This window comes from Pseudochaenichthys georgianus, chromosome 6, assembly GCF_902827115.2.
Source record: "Pseudochaenichthys georgianus chromosome 6, fPseGeo1.2, whole genome shotgun sequence".
NCBI lineage: Eukaryota > Metazoa > Chordata > Actinopteri > Perciformes > Channichthyidae > Pseudochaenichthys > Pseudochaenichthys georgianus.
Window position 1 is genome coordinate 28,497,354 of NC_047508.1, and position 20,684 is coordinate 28,518,037.

A 20,684-nucleotide genomic window follows, 5' to 3' on the forward strand; every position below is an offset into this window, starting at 1 on the left:
CCCGGCACACCCCCTCCCTCTCCTTTTCCTTTCTCTCTTCCCTCCTCTCACATGCTCACTCAATCTCTCCTTCCCCTCCCCTCTTTCTTTATCTTTCAGCCCCTCCATCTCATTTCTCTCTCTGTCTCCCTCCCTCCACTCCTCCCCCGCCCACAGCTCTTTCTCCTTCTCTCCATACCTCCCTCCCTCCCTCTCTTTTCTCTCTCACACACATGCTTTCAAATACACACCCAGTCTCTTTCCTTTTCTTTCTCACAAACACAGTCTGTCTCTGTCTGACTACTTTAAAAGCAGTAATTATAAATGACGTGGTTATCAGGGCATCCAGGTCTACTCTCCTCTCCCAACACACACACACCTTTATTCCTGCTCTATCTCCTCTTCTTTTTCTCTTTTCTCCATCCACTCTTTCTCTCAGTATTGTGTCAGAAAAAGGAAGCAGTTCTTGCTGGTGCCGATTGCAAAGAGTGAAGATCAGAGTGTAGTCTGAAAGAAAGTAGGGGTCAGAGAGGTTCTCTTTATATATTTCCTATAGCTCAGATCCATGCTAAGAAATAACCTGAAACAAGTGGACTACAATATTTGCTTCTCCTTTACCACAAACAGCCAGACATGTTGTAGCACAATTTCTTCCTCTTAGTTTCACTGTTCCGCTTTTGAAGGCGGTGGTGTAACCATGTGCTTTTGGGTCCGAAACACTTCCCAACCATACAATTATGTCTTATGCATCGGTCTGGAATTTAGAGTGAGCTTGAAGCTCAATCGAATGTCTGTTATGGATATGAGATAGCCTGGCGGCATATATCATCTTGTTAAGGAAGCCCGGTGTGGCGGGCATATGAAGTCGGCTACGGTGAGTGTGAAGCTGAGCCACTTTGCTCCTCATGAATGGGACATATAGCACCAGCGATGAGCTGACTTGGGTCAGCCCGGCTGCCCCGGGACCCCAGAGGAAGTGCTGAGGACAGTCCACGGAAGTCGACTTCCTGGCTGGACCTGCATCCCATGTTGTGTTCTTATTATTCTAAAGCCTGTCAAGGAAGGAAGCAGGGTGCTAACACATATCTCCCGTATCTCCTCAATCAAATATTCTGTGGATTTAGAGCAAAGAAACAAGGCATGGAACTAATGCGGTTGAAAAAACATTATCTTTATACTATTCTTGAGTCTTAGGAGAGGAAGATTTTAAAGCTTCTGCTGTAAGTCTGGATTTTTAAACATTGAATCATAGGATAATAATTCCAATATTCTCAAACATAAAAATCTTTGTATTAATAGGAAGGTTACCAATATCATGAAGCTACATTGGGGAAATGAGGTTATATGAGGAAACATTGTGTAAGGCAGGGTTTGTAACAACTGAATAACAAAAAAACATGCTGAGACATTATTTCTCCAAGATGTATTAAAAGATGTATGTTCATGTGTTTTCTTCTAGGAGGAGGAGAGTAGCCGCTTGGTGCGGACCTACCCCAAGATGACTGAGCGGACCTACCCCAAGATGACTGAGTGCCACAACATGGATGTGGGCACACAGACGGAGCCTGTGGTGGTGTTATCTCTGGCTCAGGCTGCTGTTCTGGGACTCATCTCCCAGAATGAAATATTTGGGGCCACCATTGCTCCTAATGGCTTTTACACGGGGGAGTCCAGAGAGTGTCCCCCTCCTCAACCTGAGGCAATGGAGTATGAGTACGCAGATCAGCTAATAGGGGCCAACGGGGACTACCTGGCTGAGCCTGCTGGGGAGCCGGAGCCCCAGCCGCACTGCAGCGAGAGAAGAAGGCCTGGGCCCCGTGGGAGGACCAAGAGGCCGAGGACTGAGGCGAGTCACCCACACAAAGTATCAAGTCCACAGGCTCAGGTTAAAGGTGAACGGCTTGACTCTGACACCCCTCCTTCCTGCATTCACATGAACAGCAGGCGAAGTCCTGGCAATTCTGAGGAACCAGTCACCCAACAAGCTTCTTTAAAACAGGAACAAGCCTGCGGAGACTGTCGAACATGTGTAAGAGATACACCCAGGCCACGAACAGAAGAACAGCCAGAACAGGAAGAAGAAGAAAACACTGGTAGAGAAAGAGAGAAGAAGGAAGAGGAGTTGGTGGTGGAGGAAGAGGAAGAAGAGGCACTTAACCTCAAGACTAGTGGTGACACTGGCAGTCCTGTAGAGGGCCGCTATTATGAGTCCAGTGAGGTGGCATACGAGTCCTCGGACATGGCCCTGCCAGGAGAGTATGAAGACAATGGCCAGGCCATGCTGTGGTCCGACCCAGAGGGACTCGCCAGGCGAATGCAGATTGACAGACTGGACATCAATGTGCAAATCGATGAGTCTTACTGCGTAGATGTGGGAGAGGGTCTGAAACGTTGGAAGTGCCGGATGTGTGAGAAGTCATACACATCCAAATATAACCTAGTCACTCATATTCTTGGCCATAATGGAATAAAGCCCCATGAATGTGTACACTGTGGAAAGCTCTTTAAACAACCGAGCCATCTCCAGACTCACCTGCTCACCCACCAGGGGACCAGACCTCACAAGTGCACCGTTTGTGAGAAGGCCTTCACACAGACCAGCCACCTGAAGAGACACATGCTGCAGCACTCGGACATAAAGCCCTACAGCTGCCGCTTCTGTGGTCGAGGCTTCGCTTACCCCAGCGAGCTGAGGACCCACGAGAACAAACACGAGAACGGTCAGTGCCATGTCTGCACCCAGTGTGGCCTCGAGTTTCCCACCTACGCGCACCTGAAGCGCCACCTTGCCAGTCACCAAGGCCCCACCACGTATCAGTGCACCGAGTGCAACAAGTCCTTCGCTTACCGCAGCCAGCTGCAGAACCACTTAATGAAGCACCAGAACGTTCGACCCTACGTTTGTCCTGAGTGCGGCATGGAGTTTGTCCAAATCCACCATCTCCGACAACACGCTCTCACTCACAAGGTAATGGCAGCGCACACCCTCACACTTAAGGTACTGAACTGAAAATGAGGTGACTTTGTCAGGCAGGGTACGTGTTAAAACAAATCAGAATGCCTAGCCACATGCCACTGCACATACTTAACCTATATTCAAAATAGAAATTGTCATTTTAAAGACATAAACATCTATGGTATTAAGGCAAGTACTTAAGCTTCACTCAATCACAGCCCTCTGTATGAATCCTCATAGGAAAATGGGAGGGTAAATTGCACACTTGCGCCACAGCCTTTCCTCTAAAACCAGTTGCTTTGTAAACATAGCCTTCAGAGGCCTTAGTTTTTTTGTTTGGCTCAACCCCCGACTTGCATGTGTTTTGTGTTGTGTGCAGTTTGAAAAGCTACTTCCCTTTGTGTCTGATAAATCACCCTGGTTTTTCTCTCCATTTCATTACACAGTCTGTTTTATTCTATAGAGGGAACAACAAATATTTCCATGGCATTTGCTTGTATTCAATATTAAAATGTAAATTAAATAATACATGTTGGGAAAAAAGTTTATTCTTTCCATGTATTGTACTATTTCCACTCCGTCTCTCAACACTTGGTGGGGCTAATGTGATTTACATGTGTTGGAACAAAAGCCAGAATGCAAATGCTCCTTGTGTTTTTTCCCTATGACTCATTCTGTATTTTCCTTTGCACAATATATTTAGCTAAATTAATGAAAATGGCACAAACACTGTTTGTTCCCACAGGGTATGAAAGAATTCAAGTGTGAAGTCTGTGCTCGAGAGTTCACGCTGTCTGCCAACCTAAAGAGACACATGTTGATCCATGCCAGTGTCCGGCCCTTCCAGTGTCACGTCTGCTTCAAGACCTTTGTCCAGAAGCAGACCCTAAAAACGCACATGATCGTCCACCTGCCAGTCAAGCCTTTTAAATGCAAGGTGAGTGAAGTAGAAGAGTTTTACTTTAAGAAAGAACTGTGTTCGATCGTGGACGGATACTGACTATTTTCTCTGTTGTTTCTCAGGTGTGCGGAAAGTCTTTCAACAGAATGTACAACCTCCTCGGCCACATGCACCTCCACGCTGGCAGCAAGCCCTTCAAGTGCCCTTACTGCAGCAGCAAGTTCAACCTGAAGGGCAACCTCAGCCGACACATGAAGGTCAAACATGGCGTCATGGACACCTCAATAGACAGCCATGGTGAGTATCTCCATTGATTATCCTTAATTACACCCTCTGCTTTGATATTTTGATATACTTTTATTAATCCCCGTGGGGAAATTGTTTCTCTGCATTTGACCCATCCTGTGTTAGGAGCAGTGGGCCAGTTCATTCATTTCATTTGAAATGAATAAAACTCCTCGATGACATTTGAATTTGTTGATGGGTTATGTGTGGCAAATGTCCAAGTGGGGCTGCTCTGTGGGCTTCATGTCACATTATTGTCACTCAGTCTGCCCCTAATGCACTTTGACTCATGTACTGAAATCTAGTGGCCAAGTGTTTTCATGTTTCTCTGTCACTTCCTGCCTGTGTGTTTAGTAAACATAGCAGTGCCTGTATTAGACATGCCTGTCTATCAGTAGAGACTGATACTGAGGCAGCTGTCCTCAATGAGACCATGTGTCTTTAGGAGGACCTGAATGTGTGTGTTACTGAGGACAGTGTTGGATTATATGTGTATTTGCTTCCTTCATCAGAGCCCCCACAAGAAGTAGAAAGCCAGGAGGACTATGAAGAGGAGAGCTTTGAATTCAGCGAGCGAGAAAACCGAGCTAACAACAACAACACACCAGACATTGCCAAACTATCTCAAATTGAGTATTACAGCACCTATGGAAAGGGCGCAGGGCGTTTCAGCTCTGCATGAATAATTGAAACGACCCCAAATTAAATATAAGTGTGAACTCATGAAAACAGGACTGGTTATTTTGCTTTTAAAGACAAAGTGCTCGGGTTGTTCTTCAACGATGTGAGGAAACCCAGCAAACTGCACATTCGTATGCACTGGAATCATTTGTAATGCTACATTTGGAAATGTATACTTTTTACCTTATAACATATTTTTCATCTCTAAAAACACAGCAAATCTACTGAATGACTATATTATATTTGAGCAAAGTGGACTGTCTTAAACAGGAGCATTTAGATACAAAAATGAATATATAAAACACATAGATGTTGTCAGCTGCTTAAAATCAGGAACATCATCGGAGCCTAATAGAAAAAGCACATGTTTAGCTAAAAGCCTGGTGATGTTTTATTGCACAAACTCATTCAGACAATCCCGGTGTATCTCAGTCTGCTGGGATAAACTAATATGAAGGGTTAAAGAAGGGAACAATTCATTTCGCTTGCCAAAGCTTATAAAGTTTGCAGAGGTTAATGATTCACTTTGATTCATATTGTGATAAATTAAATTAAGCCTGCAGAATGAGACGATTCAATTGGAATTGCAATCTGTGTTTTATTGTATATTATTGTACAGAACGTATCAGTCCTCTTGTACGTTGGCTGGTACTGTGATCAGTGCGTTGCACTAAGGATCAATGTGTCGACTTTCTAGATTTCTGCATTAACAACCATCAACCTTGATCTCTAGTCTATGAATGTAAATGTTTCTGTGGAATGTTTTAAGACGCTAATGAAAACAAAATCTAAATACCTTTTTCAACGGTAGAACCCCTTTACCAAAGAATCACATCAAATGTTGCAGCTGCGGAGACCAGGTCCGTTTTCCTTGCTGTTGTGTTGAGCAGGGACATTGGATTTCTTGGGGTCCAATCGTAGACCTCATGAAATTACATTCAGACCCTCCGTCCCCCACCCACCCATCAGTAGATCTCCGCAAAAGATTACCACAGAGAACAGACTGTGGTACAGCCTCTTTTTCAACAGACCTCACCATTTCCCCCCATTCAGGCATTCAGGAGACAAGACTGCAGCATTTTCTCAAAGGCAATGCAAACCCTGCATTCATATTGCAGTTCTGTTTTTCTTTATGGATGAATCTCAACAAGACGTGTCCCAAAAAAAAAACTCAAGACACAAATATGAAGTGCCCCAGTGTGTCTGCAAGAGCATGCCATCCATCATGCTGTACACTGGTCTCAAGTGATGAACGACAACCTCCCAACATGTGACAGGGCCGCGGACCTTGTGGAAAATGATTTGGGAAATGCTCAATATATTCAGTTTCCCAGTGCTTAGCTTTTCAAACTGCAAAAACAAGGTATCCATTTGCGATGTTGATATAGCGCATTTAAAATAAAAATGCTCAATTTTGTGAGTTGTTCAGCTTCGGTGTTCATTCATTCCATCACATTTTTAGTGATGATATAAAAAGGGGAAGATATTCAGCTTAAATGGCTTTCTGTATTAGACATTAGTGTGGAGATAATGTTGATAGAAATGTATGTACAATGTTGTGTACCAGACAATACTGTAAAATAATAAATTTATTTACCTTTAAAATTGCTGACATTTATTTGCTTTCAGACAACAAAAACAAATACCAATATTGGGTCAAACACTGGTTTTTATTGGCGAATATGTTTGATCAAGTCTTGCACAAGGCATTACACAATATTGAATACAGTACTTCACATAACAAAAATAAAACCTTGCAAATAGTTGGACATAGTTAAACAGCATCAGGTGGAAGCACAGTTCTCAGCTACTTATAACCTAAAACAACACTATAGACAGTACTTGTTTCCTTCAGAACAAAATTCGAGTGTATCGATTGACCTTTAAGTTCAAAATGAGGTACAAAACTGATGAGTGGCATTGCCATCTCCAAACTAGCTATATTCTACCAAGTCCTTTTTACTTGCCGAGGGCTTTATCCAGATTTGACCTGATGGCGTCGAGGAAGTCTGTGGTATTGACGTAGTGCTCGTTCAGCTTGACACTGAAAAGGCAAGAGAAGACAGAGAGCACATCAGAAAATCTGTAACATACTTTAGGAAAAAAAAGAAAATACTGTAGCAGAAAAAATACATAACCTTTATTACTATTGTTTTGGTTAATAACAGCATCATCAATATCATAACAATTTAAACATTAGAATAGGCACGATGCAGGACATTAGCAACTTAAGGGAGAGTTTGCTTGGTACTACATAACTACTGTAATACTTAATAAATAACTGATGTCCTCTATTTTTACATGTCTTTAGTTTGCTGGGAATATTGTCTTTATTGACAAAAATAACCATGAATCATTAGCAGATTTGTGAACTGTAGTGTCTCATGGATGAAAAATGCATGAAAGTAATGTATGTAGTACAACTACCGACCGTGTGCAGAAACAAGTTAGTGAACAAAACGGCACTTACCTCCACCAAGGCTATGAAACCCTTAAGTAAGGGTTTGATCAAATAATTTTAAACGGTAGTAAATCTTTCATCCCTACCTGGATCTAGATGGAAAATAATGCAATACACGTGCAGCTTGTTCTTCATCAATCATTAGGAATGAGCAAAAACACACCCTTAATTAACATTTCACAATGTTATGAATCCTCTAAAATGTACTGGATACACATTTTCATCTCGACTGAAACAACGGCCTAAATCTGTCAACCTGACTTAAATAGTTTGGAGTTTTGTAAGATACCCTGCTAAATTGAGCATGTTTGGGATGAGGTTTTAAGTTCCTGACTTAACACATGCTTGCAGTTCATGTGTCAATCTTTCAGATAGATAGAAGTGGTTTAATAAAAAAGGGAATAGTTATGAGAAATAAATCCTCAAACATTCATTTTTGGATGCCATTAAAGGCTTCATTTCCCAAAACAAAATATTCACCAAGAACTTAATGGGTACATAATTCAAAATAGGTCACCAACTAATGACGTTTAGTTTGATTGATTAAACTGCAGACCTTTTTCTTGTATTTTTCGGTGCATCAAATGTCAGAAAAACTATGAAAATGGCCATTACAATTTTTCCAGAGTCATTGTCTTACTCAAATGTAGCTCACAATTTAATAATATACTTCAATTGCTAATTCATCAATTTTAGTTTGTCTTATTTGCACTGACTTAATAGTACCAATAAACATTTTCCGTCTGTGGGAGGAATAAAGAATTTCTGATTCTGATAAATCAAGATATTTGCAGATACTTTCTTATCGATCAACTAATTAGGTCAGCTATGTATCTTATTTTACCCTCATGTATTACATAAAACACTTGAATGTACCAACCTTACCCCATCCTAAAGATAGAGAAAAGTCCATAGCCATAAGAAATAATAATAGTTGCACCTTTTGTCCTACATATCTTAGGGGTGAAGTCTCACAGATAGTCCCGTTCCTTTTTTAGTGCTCTAATCTTCATTTCCTGTAAGTATAAGAGTTCTAAGATGTAGCTCTGACCATCGACACACAACATGGACTTACTTGGGCAGGCCGTGGATGCAGCCTGCGAGGTCCTTGGTCATTACGCCACTCTCAACAGTATCGACACAAACCTTCTCCAGGGTCTGGACGAACCTGCAGAAAAATAAAGACATTTAGAAGATGTTTCATCCCAGGGTATGTATGATTCATGCAAAAACAACAACATCTCTTACTTGATCAGGTCGGGGTTGTCATCCAGCTTGCCGCGGTGCTCTAGGCCTCTGGTCCAGGCAAAGATGCTGGCAATGGGATTGGTGCTGGTGGGATTTCCCTGAAAGTGAAGTTGACGATAATGTTATAGTTTTTGAATACTACACAGTACTAGGATGTTGTTTTTAATTCTCATGAATTTATTTATTTACTATGGGCATCTAAATCGCATTCACAATTTTCACCACATGATGGCAGTATAACCCCACAGATTACAGAGTCTGTTTGCAGGACCTTGATTTGGTTTCACACATTTTCCATTTCAAATTCTTATGTTTTGTATAGATATATAACGCCGTTGATAATGATGGCTGGTTACCTTCTGGTGCTCGCGGTAGTGCCTGGTCACAGTGCCGTGGGCGGCCTCAGCCTCGACTGTCTTGCCGTCAGGGCACACAAGGACTGAGGTCATCAATCCCAGAGAGCCATAACCTATAACAAAAATAAAGCAAAATTACACAAACCCTTATTTAATGCAACCCACATATTCTTAAGAGAAAACTGCCAACTGCTGATTTAGTATTTTATTACAACAAGTTCCCAGGAATTCCCCAGAGAGTAGTGCTGTTGCTTTCCAAATATCTCACCCTGTGCGATGATATCGGACTGAACGTCTCCGTCGTAGTTCTTGCAGGCCCACACGAAGGCTCCAGAAGACTTCAGCACTTGGGCGACCATATCATCAATGAGCCTGTGCTCATACCAGATCTTCAGCGTCTCGAACTCTGGCTTGTAGTGCCTGCAGGAAGCAAATACAACATATCAAACTAACTGGCTTATTATCGTACTTTACATGATTACAATTTTAGTTTTTCTTTTAAAATACATAATCTCGATCATTTTCTAAACTTGCAATAATTTTGTAAACTATAAAAAGTACATTTTCTTAGTTCAGAAATGTTGACTGCTTTCTAATTAGCAATGAAATGCAAAAGGGTAGTTTAACAAAATCTCTTACAAATGTATATTGGTGAATAAAGAACAGAAGGCACTTACTTTACGTAGATCTCCTCGAAGATGTCTTTAAATCTGCCATCATAGGCTTTGAGAATGGTGTTCTTTGTGCTCATGTACAGGGGCCACTTCTTGCCAATGGCGTACTGGAAGCAGCTGTGGGCAAAGCCAGTGATAGACTGTTGGGGGAAAGAAATACAAACAGCCCATGACTACTGAAGCATTTTATCAGCAGTACAGAGGTTAACAACCGTCACCTTGACAAGTTGAAAGTCATCTACTATGACCTCTCATGTTGTTAAATCAAACAGACCTGTGCTGCTGAATGCAAACAAAACAGTAGCAAAGCCGGTTGAAAAGACAATTCTACTACAGGCCTTAGGCAGATTGTAACAGCAGTTTTCTTTAAGCATGAAGAGTTACACATTTTGGAGATTAAGTAAGGATTGCAAGTCTCCCTTGAAAAAGAGATCTATGATCTCAATGGGACCAATCTGGTTAAAAAAAAAAAAAAAATTTATTCTGTATTTGTGTCGGGGCAAAACATATTTCAACAAATTCAATAGAACGGGTCGTACATACCATAAGCTTTCCCCTGCTACAATGAACAATGAATGAAGATCACGGTTGCAAACCAACATTTGTATTCTGACAAGCATCGTATCAAGGACTGTTTCCTATCTTTTATTTATAGATTTAGGAGAACATTTTCCCTCAAGATTTCTGAATAGGACCAACTAAAATGTTGTGTTGTAGAATTGGAAAGAAGATGTAAAGCTAAGTAATGTCTTATTGTAAACAAATCCCGTTAAAGAGATTGGAAAGATTTCTCTGTACCATAGAGCTCTCTAAAAAAAAATACTTGCATTGTTAGAGCGGGTTTCCATGTTTCTTGATTACATTGGGAACTCTAGTTTATTTTGAGTTGTTCGCACAGTCACTAATAAATCAGTGCCCAGCTGCTAAAGGAAATGTATATTTGTTTCTGACCAGTTGAGGTCTTCAGCAGTGTTACGTGCCGTAGTGTGTGTGTGGTCGTGTGTGTGTGTTTTCCTCTCTCCCTCTGATTGTCCCCAGGTGCAGCCTCCCCCCCAGGTGATCCGAATTAACAATCAGGACTTCCATATAGGACCGGAGAAGGACGGCAGTGAGGCCCCCTTCTTTCTCTCCTTCTCGTCTGGCTGCATGTGTGCAGCATGTCTCTGTGTGAGACCCAGCCTAGTTGTGTGCTGGTTATTGTAAGCTTGTGCTGTAATTTGGCTGGTGAGCCGCCTCACTTATGTTCTTATTAAAACCTCACTTAAACTCCTTCAGCATTGAGTTTCCTCTCCTTTTTCTCTCGTCCGGCTATCTTTTGTGTCGCTACTTCCCTTGGTACCCCTAGATCTACCAGGGAACGTAACAAGCAGGGAGAAACTGACTTGGGGCTAAGTGCCGAAGATGCAATGGGGCAGACAAAAACCATTGGGAGATAAAGACAGGCGTAGTTGCTGCCTGTTTTTCTGTTGTTAAAGGACTTTGTTGACGTCAGCCTTATCAGAAGCGCACACTCACCTCATCAGTGTTGTACATGCCCATTCCACAGCCACCAGCGGGGAAGTCATAAACCTCCCACTCCTTGCCTGTACTCCCATCAGAGGGGGTGAAGATCATCTTGAATTTTCCGGGTTGGTCCACAACAAAGTCAGTTGCTCTGTACTGTAGAAGAAACAAAGTACACAAATGTTTGATCAATCCTGAAAATGCCCGGTTAGTTGTTATTTTGGGCACAAGAGGCGCGAGATCTATGACTGTAAACTGAAATGCTACAGTCATTGCAGCATTAAGAGGAGACTCACCTGATCACCGAAGGCGTGTCTGCCAATGATGATGGGCTGCGTCCAGCCGGGAACCAGCCTGGGAATGTTCTTGCAGATGATTGGCTCACGGAAGACGGTGCCGCCCAGGATGTTCCTGATGGTACCGTTAGGGCTCTTCCACATCTTCTTCAGGCTGAACTCTAAATACAAAAACCCAGAGGATGTAAAGGATATTTGAGATAGTGTTGGTGATATGAGAGTTTTCCTAACAATTGCATACTTTAAATGTATTGGGCTGGATATTTTGCATCTAAGGAAACTATAGAACGGTGACACTGGTTCAATACATGTCCTTGGCTTTTCAGTTCACTTTCTCAGCCTACATATCGTAATATGTATGATGATAAAAGGTGAGAAAGTGAACTGCAAATAGCTAATATTTTGTGACTGTGGCTCTAGTAGTTTTGATAACCTTTCATTTTAACATTGCCAATTAAAATGCTTAGCATGCTCATTAGGGTGGTCCTTCGTGAGAGATACATTTTTTGAATTCATTTATTTTAAGCTCCAACCATCGGAATTCGTTATACTAGTCAAGAAAACTCTCCCGGTGAATTTTATTCAAATTTCAACAACATTTACCCCTCCCTCATCAACCTTGAAGTTTAGCCTCACGTAGGGTGGTCCTTAAAATTGAAAGTCGGAAAGGAATAGAATGAATTCTGGGGGTTGGAGCTTAGACTTTCCGACTTTCAATTTTAAGGACCACCCTAATGCTCATTGTATAAAATTGTTGTTTGGAAAACGGTAAGGAATATGGACATTAAACTAAAACATCTCTGCAAAAATAAATACTAAATTGGACTTTGGGTACCCCGATTGTTTTTTTATGCAAATATTGTAAAACAAAATCCAGAAAAAGGTTTATAGAAGGTTAAATGAGATTTGACATTTATCTTATAATAGACTGTTTTAGAAACAACTAAACTAAGCCAGACTTTTAGCCATCATCAAGCCTTAGTTAATCTTTTAAAAGTTAATAAACAGTTAAGATCAGCCCTGTGTTGCAACAAGAGACCCTCTTGACTACACCTTTGATATTAGAAGTGAGGCTACTAGACTAACATTAGGTCTACTGTAATAGCCTCACTTTTAATAGTTTGCAAAACATTAGCTAGCACTAGTATTTTGCAGTTGCTATCAGCTTATTGCGATTTTATGCTAGATAGACAGGCATTGTTTTGATATAATAAATTAAGCATTATTGTTAGTTAAGCATGTCAGCCTGCAGCCCCACTTTTAACTCTCTGTCTCTCTCTAACTCATTGCAGATGGCTGCACTAAAGAAAAGGGCACGGAGAGGAAACCAGTTGTAAGATGTTTAAAAGTTCATTAAACATGATGTATGCTTAAATGCATTTCAAAGAAGTTGTGTTGAGTTGTGTTGGAGTTTGTGTTATTCTACATTTTGACACCAAGATTTTACTGCAAATGTAAAATCTGTTCCAAATATCGGTTATCGGTCTCCTTGATTAATAATAATCGGTATCGGTCTAGAATAAGCCATATCGGTCGATCCCTAGTACAAGTAAATGCTAAACTGCTCTGAAAGTAGACTGCTCCGACTACTACAATAGGTTAATTGCAGAAACTTAGGCGGCGTTTACACGATAACGCAAACGGTTGTATCCGCAACTTTTCTCTTTCGTTTAGCCCGTTCGGCCACACGAGGCCGTAACGGAAACGGACCTCGCAAACGATAACGGGTCCCAAGGTGGATAGATCTGCAACCGGAACACTCTGGGGGGCCAAACAGCTCAGTGTGTACACCCTGCCTATACGATCATTTCCTGATAACGCCTCTCCCACCCTCTGCTGCTCACTGCTGTAGCATGGTCAGTAGCTACTGCTAGTGACCATGCTACAGATGTTAGTGCAAAATCTACAGCTCGACCATGCTACAGATGAGATGTTCAGATCAGATCAAAATCTACAGTTCCTCTACCACAACCATCAGCAACAAGTGGGTATGGAGAATTACATGAACACTATTTACATACCTTCCACTCTGGCCTCGTCGGGGGTGATGGTGGCGCATTTAACAGCCACATTGTACTTCAAAGTGGCCAGGGCAGAGTCGATGGTGACCTGGTCGTCAGTCTGATCACGGTACGGCAGACCCAGGTCATAATACTTCAGCTCAACGTCAACATTGGTCAGGATGAGCTGAAAGAGGCAACACAAACAAAATTAGCATCTGCATTTAACTACAGCATCTTTAATGTTGTTTTGTTTAGAAAACGTTATAGATCAGTTGAAGAGACTACATCAAATAAAATTCAACTGAAGTAGTGCTTCCGAATGTATAAATAGTGTGTGTCATTTTCAGTGTTTGCATATGATTTATGAATTACACTTGCAGTGTTGGAACAACACAACTCAAAACGCATTCAGGGATTTTATCTCATGATTCTCCATGTTTTCTCCTGAGCCAAAGCGCCATCTGCTCTCTCCAAAGGCAATAAGAGAGTGACTGAATGAAACAGCTCCAATCCCCCCCCCCCCCCACACACATCATACATACATAATCTTACACATAACATCCACGTGTCAGTCTGTGATATAAAAATAGGAATCAGACAGCGTGGGGGCCCGTCATCTTCTGAGAGTCACCAGTGTGTGTGTGTGTGTGTGTGTGTGTGTGTGTGTGTGTGTGTGTGTGTGTGTGTGTGTGTGTGTGTGTGTGTGTGTGTGAGAGAGGGAGAGACTCTCCACCACTTCATCACCTTCTCTTTGATGAACTCCCAAATGATCCTAGTCATCTCATCTCCGTCCATCTCCACCACCGGCTGGGACACCTTGATGCGTTTGTCGGCATCTGTCAATCACAAATGGAACAGTTCAATCACAACTAAATGCTTATTTATTTATTTAAGGGTCAAAGACTGCTGAGCAACAAACAGGAAACATTGATTTGAAAATAAAGGTAGATCCTGTTTCGAGGATATCAGCAGAGGACAGGCAACAGTGTTTTCCGCTTCCTCTACATTTGCCCAATAGTCTCTGTGCCTCAGGAATAGCACTGCAACTATTAATCTCTTTCTCAATGTATCTACAGAATAGCATTTAATCAAATAATTGTTGAGTCAATTAAGCAGGGGGTATTCTTTTATGTCAACCAGCCAATGGCTAGTAAATATTCAAATTTGTACTCACTTTATTACCAAAGTGCTTTTTTAACTGCTTTAACTGAAATCATACCTGCAAAACTGAACAGCATATGGCTGGTACATTCTCAAAAAATACTGAATAATCTTAATCCCAGTCAAAAGAGGACATCTTGAAATGTCTTGTTTTGTTCCAACAAGCCCCTAAACCAGAGGTATGATGTTTTTTTTAAAGATTTTAATTGAACATTGTAGAAGTTACAACTAGCAATGTTTGAGATGTTTGCTAGAACAGTGACTGATTATGAATTACTGAAATAGTTTCCAATTAGCTTTCTTCTGAATAAACTGTATAATCCTTATTTGGAAAACTCACTTTTATTGTCGATATATAATTAAAATCATTTTAACTGGTCATATCAGGATAAAAACAACTGACAATCAACTTTTTATTGTCAAAAAAATACATATTTAATTACTTATTTATTCGAGCCAACATTGGCATTGGAGAAAATGGGCTCTTCTTAACTTGCTTTTCAGTTAGTTTGACGTCGATTAGTATCTCTAATCATATCAGCTCTCATTGAGCTCAGTGTGTGAGTCCTACCAGCAGGACACTGAGTGAATAGCAAAAGTTCAGGGGGAGGTGCTGAGGATCAAGTGTCTCTCAGATTTTCCAGCCAAGTCAATGCTCCCCCACTGCTACCAAAAAAAATAATGCAAGTTAACATAAAAGGAGTCTGGTAGAATCGTTACGCAACCAACATGTCCTTGTACTAAATATATTTAATAAAATGTAAAAAACATCCATGCAGATTTATGGGGACATTTTGACCTTGTTGGGATTATGAAGCCTCGGTAACACCTGTCAAAACAGACCGTGCTCTGTTCACATACTCCAAACGTGATGGGCCATGCCAAGTCCATGAAGCTCTGAAAATAACCTCATTCAAAAGACGGTTGTGACCTCTATGCTACAATTAAGTTATTGAATGGCATGACACAGATATAAATAATAAAATGGTGTCTCTGGGACTAGTGAGGTTTTTTGAAACCCTGGTTGATGGTTGACAGTAACTATTATGTATAAACATTCCGTCATTGGAGATGAAAGGGTTTGTTCATTTTTCAAGAAAAGATGCCAAATGTCCCATCATTGTATTATCAATTAAGGTTGTGTTTCTTTTCTTCATGAAGTTGGATAATCTTCAAAATAATTGTCTACCATTTGCTAGACAAGTAATCAATTTTAGAGAGTAACTTTGTTTTAAGTTTAACAAAGCTAATGGGCCGTTTCTTACCATTTCATAAACTTAATAGTAAACTGAGCAAGGGATTGGCAGATGAATCAACAGTGAAAATAATCATTAGTAATAGTGACTGCCCTAGTTGTCATTAGCATGTGCTGAACATGGTAAAAAATCCAGCATGGTATGACCGAGGAGCGACTGTTGTGAGGTAATTTTCACAATACAGTCTCTTCTGCAGTGCATCCTGGGTGAATCTAACAGCTACTGTGGTTGGCACATTTTCTCTCATCTAACCTAAATCTGCTAAAACAGGCTGCACCATCACAGTGACGGGGGAGGGGAGCGCAGGAGGGAGCTGAGTTGGTTATGTAACCTCTGAATGCATCACAAACCGGGCGCTGAAGGGTAGGCTGAATAAAAGTCATGGGGCCTGCCACATCCTTCACACATGCAGCCGGGATATTATAAGCCTGCCTCGTTAAAACAACAACGTATTAAAAAAGGTAGAATTGCACAAGAAATCATACCTCCATACTAAGCTTGGCATATTGTCTCAATTGTAAACAATATAATAAACACAAGAGCAGACTCAAGAGTTTGAAAATGAGTCAACAGCTTCTTTCAGTCAGGGCATTATGTTGACAAAGATGTGGTACCATTCAAGTGTATACTGGTTAAAAAGCAATGCCTTCGTTTCAGAACCATTACAATATATTTGACTTGAGTACTATATTGCAATTATTGTACTTTTCTGAAGCATATGTATTGTGGTTTTGACTCAAACAGTTTAAAAATGTGGCTGATTGCAGAGTAAATCAATCCATTTTAAAAACAGGAATTATCTGTTGAAAGCCTGAGTAAACAATACAATCTGAGCTACCATTCAGTGCCAGCTTTCGAGTATTAAGAAGATTTAAATACACTGTAGCAAACGGTATTTAAAACTAATGTGATAAACAAATTGTGTAAGGTTGGTAAATGACACTTTTTTACTATAACTTGTGCAATATAGTGCATATAAACTAGAGGCAGGAGGCCAAATATCATCTAAAATAACGTGTGCCTTGACAAGATGACCTCGATGACCTTTGTCCATGTCGGTTAACTTTAAACAGTGGAAGGCCAGTCTTAAACCCCTTCAGTTTTAATCCTATACCAACGTAAGGCATTCACTACGTAAACAAAGTGACTAAAACCGAGCTGCAGACGAGACGTTTCTGAGAAGGTCAGTTAATCAACTGTTAAACTGCACTGACAAAAACATAGGAAGTTAATGTGCAAGGTCACAGAGTTCACAAACTAAAATTGAAAACGTACTAGTGCATTATACTTTCTCTTTGTAAAACTCACAGCCAAAAGGAAACAGCATGTTGGGCACTTTTATGAGGATTGTAAAACTTAAAAGGGCAGGATATTGCAGCAAACAGCTTCCATTAAAGATAATGCAACTTGTGACAGCTATAAAAATAAATGAATAGTTTTCGTCTCAAACCTTTGCTGAGGACTTTTGAATTAAAACACTAAATAAAAACAGTGACAATGCTGCCACAGGTGTGTAGTGTGTGTACTAAGAAAGTGTTACCCTATAGCAGGAATGTAGGGGTTTAAAGTAGTGGAACTACACCTTTGTATCTACCCGAGACAATCCTGGTTGTGCAAACTGGGCTGCCATCATTCACCACTGACAGCTCGGTACACTACAAAGCTCAAATGACTCTTCATGCAGTTACTCCAGAGACACAGTGCCCTTCACCTGACCAGTTGCTGTGTAAAGTAAACACACACTGGTGTTGCTAGTTTGGGTCGCACAGTGACATTTGGAAGGAGTTAGAAAGTCCTGCTGTATATAATGTTAGGATTTCTGCAGAGGCCAAGTGATAAATCTGGATCCTTCACCAAATCTTAGACAAAAAAGGCAACAGATTTGGGTTGTCCCGTTATTGGCACCGTTTATGGCCACAATGAACGTATCAAGCTGATAGTGCTCTACATTCATAATACAAAGGTCAGATGTGGTTAAATAAATCTGCTTACTATGCTGTGGATGTAACCCTGGTGGAAACCATTATCTAGGACAGCCGAAGATTCGGCAGCCATTACTCTCTTTAGCTGAGTCTCGTATGCAAAGCTGACCTTGGCAAAACTTTTGTAAGTCAGTGTTGCACTAATGACATGATGGCTGAAGAACAGCTCATCATTTTTTGGAAGGAACTTCATTTAGCTTGACATGGCTGCACTAAAAACCCCGAGGAGAGAAGAGCAATAAAATGTCCGCACCTAAAAGGAAGAATCTTTTTATTCATCCGTTGCCAGTTTTTAGCTTTGAAAATGTTACTTTAACTCGGCTTACAACGATTGTGATAACTTGCAGTTACAGTTGCCATGGCAGCGATGGTAGTACTTTTTACCGTTAACGTTCCATTCATTTAAAACGTGAAAAGGCTGACTAACTGTTATTCAAACTTTAAAATGACACGAAGACTCTCTCCGGCTGCTTGTTTTTCGGCCATTATCTCGTCGTTTTCAGCCACCGGATTATGTAAACAACTGGCATTAAACGACCTGGAAGCGTTTGGGTACCTTTGCCACAAATATTAACAAAAATTACGACTATTTATAGCACTGGCGTCTGCTAACATTGCTGCGTAGCTCGGTTATCGGCTGTCTGATGTTGTTACCGACATTAGCCAACCAGCTACGTTGAAATAAAATACACCATCTTAGGTCAAAGTTAACACAAATATGCCGAGGGTGACCCTGTTTATCTCTCTTAACTCACAGTTTCTTTGTTGCAAAGTCTGGCAGTTCGCAGCCGGAGCGAGCACCGCAGGGTTTCGGGAGAAAGCTGCGGCGGACTTCGAAAGAGAGCTGAGGACTTTCAGATATCCAGCCATGTCTGTTTGGCCCGAGTCACTTTCTGAGATTAACACTCGAAGAAACTGCGAGAAAAGAAGGGGCTCAACGCTTCCAGGCTCTGTGCAATATAGCGAGCAGCAGGAGCAGGACCGCCCTTCTTTCCCTGCCGGCGGGACACGCTGGTTGCTACGTCAGAGACGCACACGACACAGAGGAGGAACAAAGAGAGGTGAGCAAATAGCGGATAAAGCTCCTTCGTACTCTAGACAAGAGCCGGGTGAACTATGAGCTCCTCAGGCAGGATGACCCCGGCCGAAGGTCACCGTCATATCAAAGTAACTAAGTACATTTACTCAAGTAAAATGTTGAGGGGCTTGTACTTGTCTTCAGTAATTCAATTTGTTGCTACTTCGTACTTCTAAACCACTACAATTCAGAGGTAAATGGTGTACTTTTACTCCACTCAATGTATTTAATACTTTTAGTTACTCTGCAGATTTGGACTAATTGGGCGCTTTCACACCGCATTGAATTAGACTTTAGTAGTTACCCCTGGAGTAACATTCACAAGCTACCCTGCTGCATACAAGTTGACACACTCTCACTCCATAATCGTCCAGGAGCGACGTTTGATCAGTGTCCGTGGCGTGCAGTTGTGACGCTCCTAGGCTCCTTCAGCTTCATAAAGGGACGCAAAATCAAATAGCTTTCAACTGATTGCAATGTATTCCCATCTGCGGCGGGATTTGACGCTCATTGAAGCACGGCATTCGTTTGTGTCGGCTGCCAAGGCAATGTGAGCGTCCATTCTCATTGGATAACGGAGAATTGTACACCCGGAAGTAAGTATTCCCCTTACTGTCGATTGATTTTACAGTGATATCTGCACTACTCATCGACTAAAAAACACCAGATTATCCTTGTTAATTACACAACATTGATTGGTTTAAATTGTGTGCAATGCTTTTGTATTTTCCCCCTTCGATTCGGAGAAACAAATATTTTTTCGGAGTAAAGGATGGCAGAAGACACTACACTACCCAGAATCCCCAGCTATCGTTTGGACTACACCATGTGCTCTGTTTGACAAACCCCATTTTTTTCACCATTCATTCCAATGGCTGGCGTCTGTCACGTGATCTTCAAATTTCTCCCTGCAGAAAAAAAAAACATGGCCGAACTTCGTTTTATTCTCGGTGGAAAATGCCTATTTTAAAGTTAGTTTGGCCATTAAAATGCGTTTTGATGTCATTTGATGCGAGAAATATGAGTTGTTATTTTAGGTTATGTGTGCAGTGGATGTACATGATCTTTAGTTTGCTAGTTATTACGAAGATTACTTCAGGAAATTGCGTCCATAGAACATTTTCATTGTTACCAAGGTGGTTGCTAGGGACACTGCTATCGATATTATTTCTGTTAGGTTGTGTAATTGTTTAATGGTGTTATCTTTATTGCTACCCCCTTCCCCGTCAAAGTATGGTGTTGGTCCACAGCGCAAACGTATTAGTTTAACAAAATCCGCATCTAAAGATACGTTATTTTCCCCTGTGCAATTCCAGTCTCACATCTCACAGCACATCGTCATTAACAAATATCGGAAACAGACCGAAAACATTTAAAACAAAAAAAATAATACTTTATTCCGAGTGTGCTTGCTTTTCTCTTTGAAAGTTATCACATAACGGCATTGTAATACACGGTTCGGCTGCATTAAATATTACATATCTGCCGTAGTTCTGTATTTATAGAGCCCTGATGAGAAGACTTCTAGACAAACATGAGGAACTGAAAACGTGACGTGGATCATAAATATATCAGCCATTAAACAACATCTTACATTTCTTTTCACACAATATGTCTCCTTGCAGTATCAACACTAATTCGGCTGACTTTTATATTTGATCCAATTGGAAGATAGGCTGTATTTACACCATAAAGGTGCACAGCTGATATAAAGGGACACCTAGTGGTTAAAGCATGTTATTGAATTTCATTATTTGTATTATTAGATATTAATAGGATCCCTATAAAGTATATTCATTACTCGTTATTCTCTACTAATAGTTATTTAAATACTGTATATAATGACTATTTTGCACATCCCTTT

The 20,684-nt window shown here is 41.0% G+C and overlaps 3 protein-coding genes across 3 annotated transcripts in view; 2 read left to right on the top strand and 1 right to left on the bottom strand.

Moving 5' to 3' along the window:
• Positions 1 to 641: 641 nt before the first annotated feature.
• znf710a (zinc finger protein 710a) lies at positions 642 to 5,386 on the top strand. Its single transcript, XM_034085239.2, has 5 exons — positions 642 to 853; positions 1,439 to 2,947; positions 3,681 to 3,872; positions 3,959 to 4,133; positions 4,634 to 5,386. The coding sequence occupies exons 1-5, from the start codon at positions 839 to 841 to the stop codon at positions 4,801 to 4,803; spliced, it is 2,061 nt and encodes a 686-aa protein (XP_033941130.1). The 5' UTR covers positions 642 to 838; the 3' UTR covers positions 4,804 to 5,386.
• Positions 5,387 to 6,453: 1,067 nt separating this feature from the next.
• idh2 (isocitrate dehydrogenase (NADP(+)) 2) lies at positions 6,454 to 18,612 on the bottom strand. The gene is made up of 11 exons (XM_034085241.2): positions 18,498 to 18,612; positions 14,088 to 14,179; positions 13,362 to 13,527; positions 11,341 to 11,501; positions 11,057 to 11,200; positions 9,545 to 9,681; positions 9,136 to 9,287; positions 8,868 to 8,980; positions 8,512 to 8,609; positions 8,339 to 8,431; positions 6,454 to 6,846 (listed from the first exon to the last, which is right to left on the bottom strand). Exons 1-11 carry the CDS (start codon positions 18,610 to 18,612, stop codon positions 6,762 to 6,764), a joined length of 1,356 nt encoding a protein of 451 aa, XP_033941132.1. The 3' UTR covers positions 6,454 to 6,761.
• The window catches only part of LOC117448115 (retinol dehydrogenase 13-like), a 32,672-nt gene continuing 30,598 nt past the window's right edge, over positions 18,611 to 20,684 (top strand). The window contains exon 1 of the mRNA XM_034085243.2: positions 18,611 to 18,803. Coding sequence (XP_033941134.1) covers positions 18,611 to 18,803 — 193 coding nt within the window. The remainder of the gene's footprint in view (positions 18,804 to 20,684) is intronic.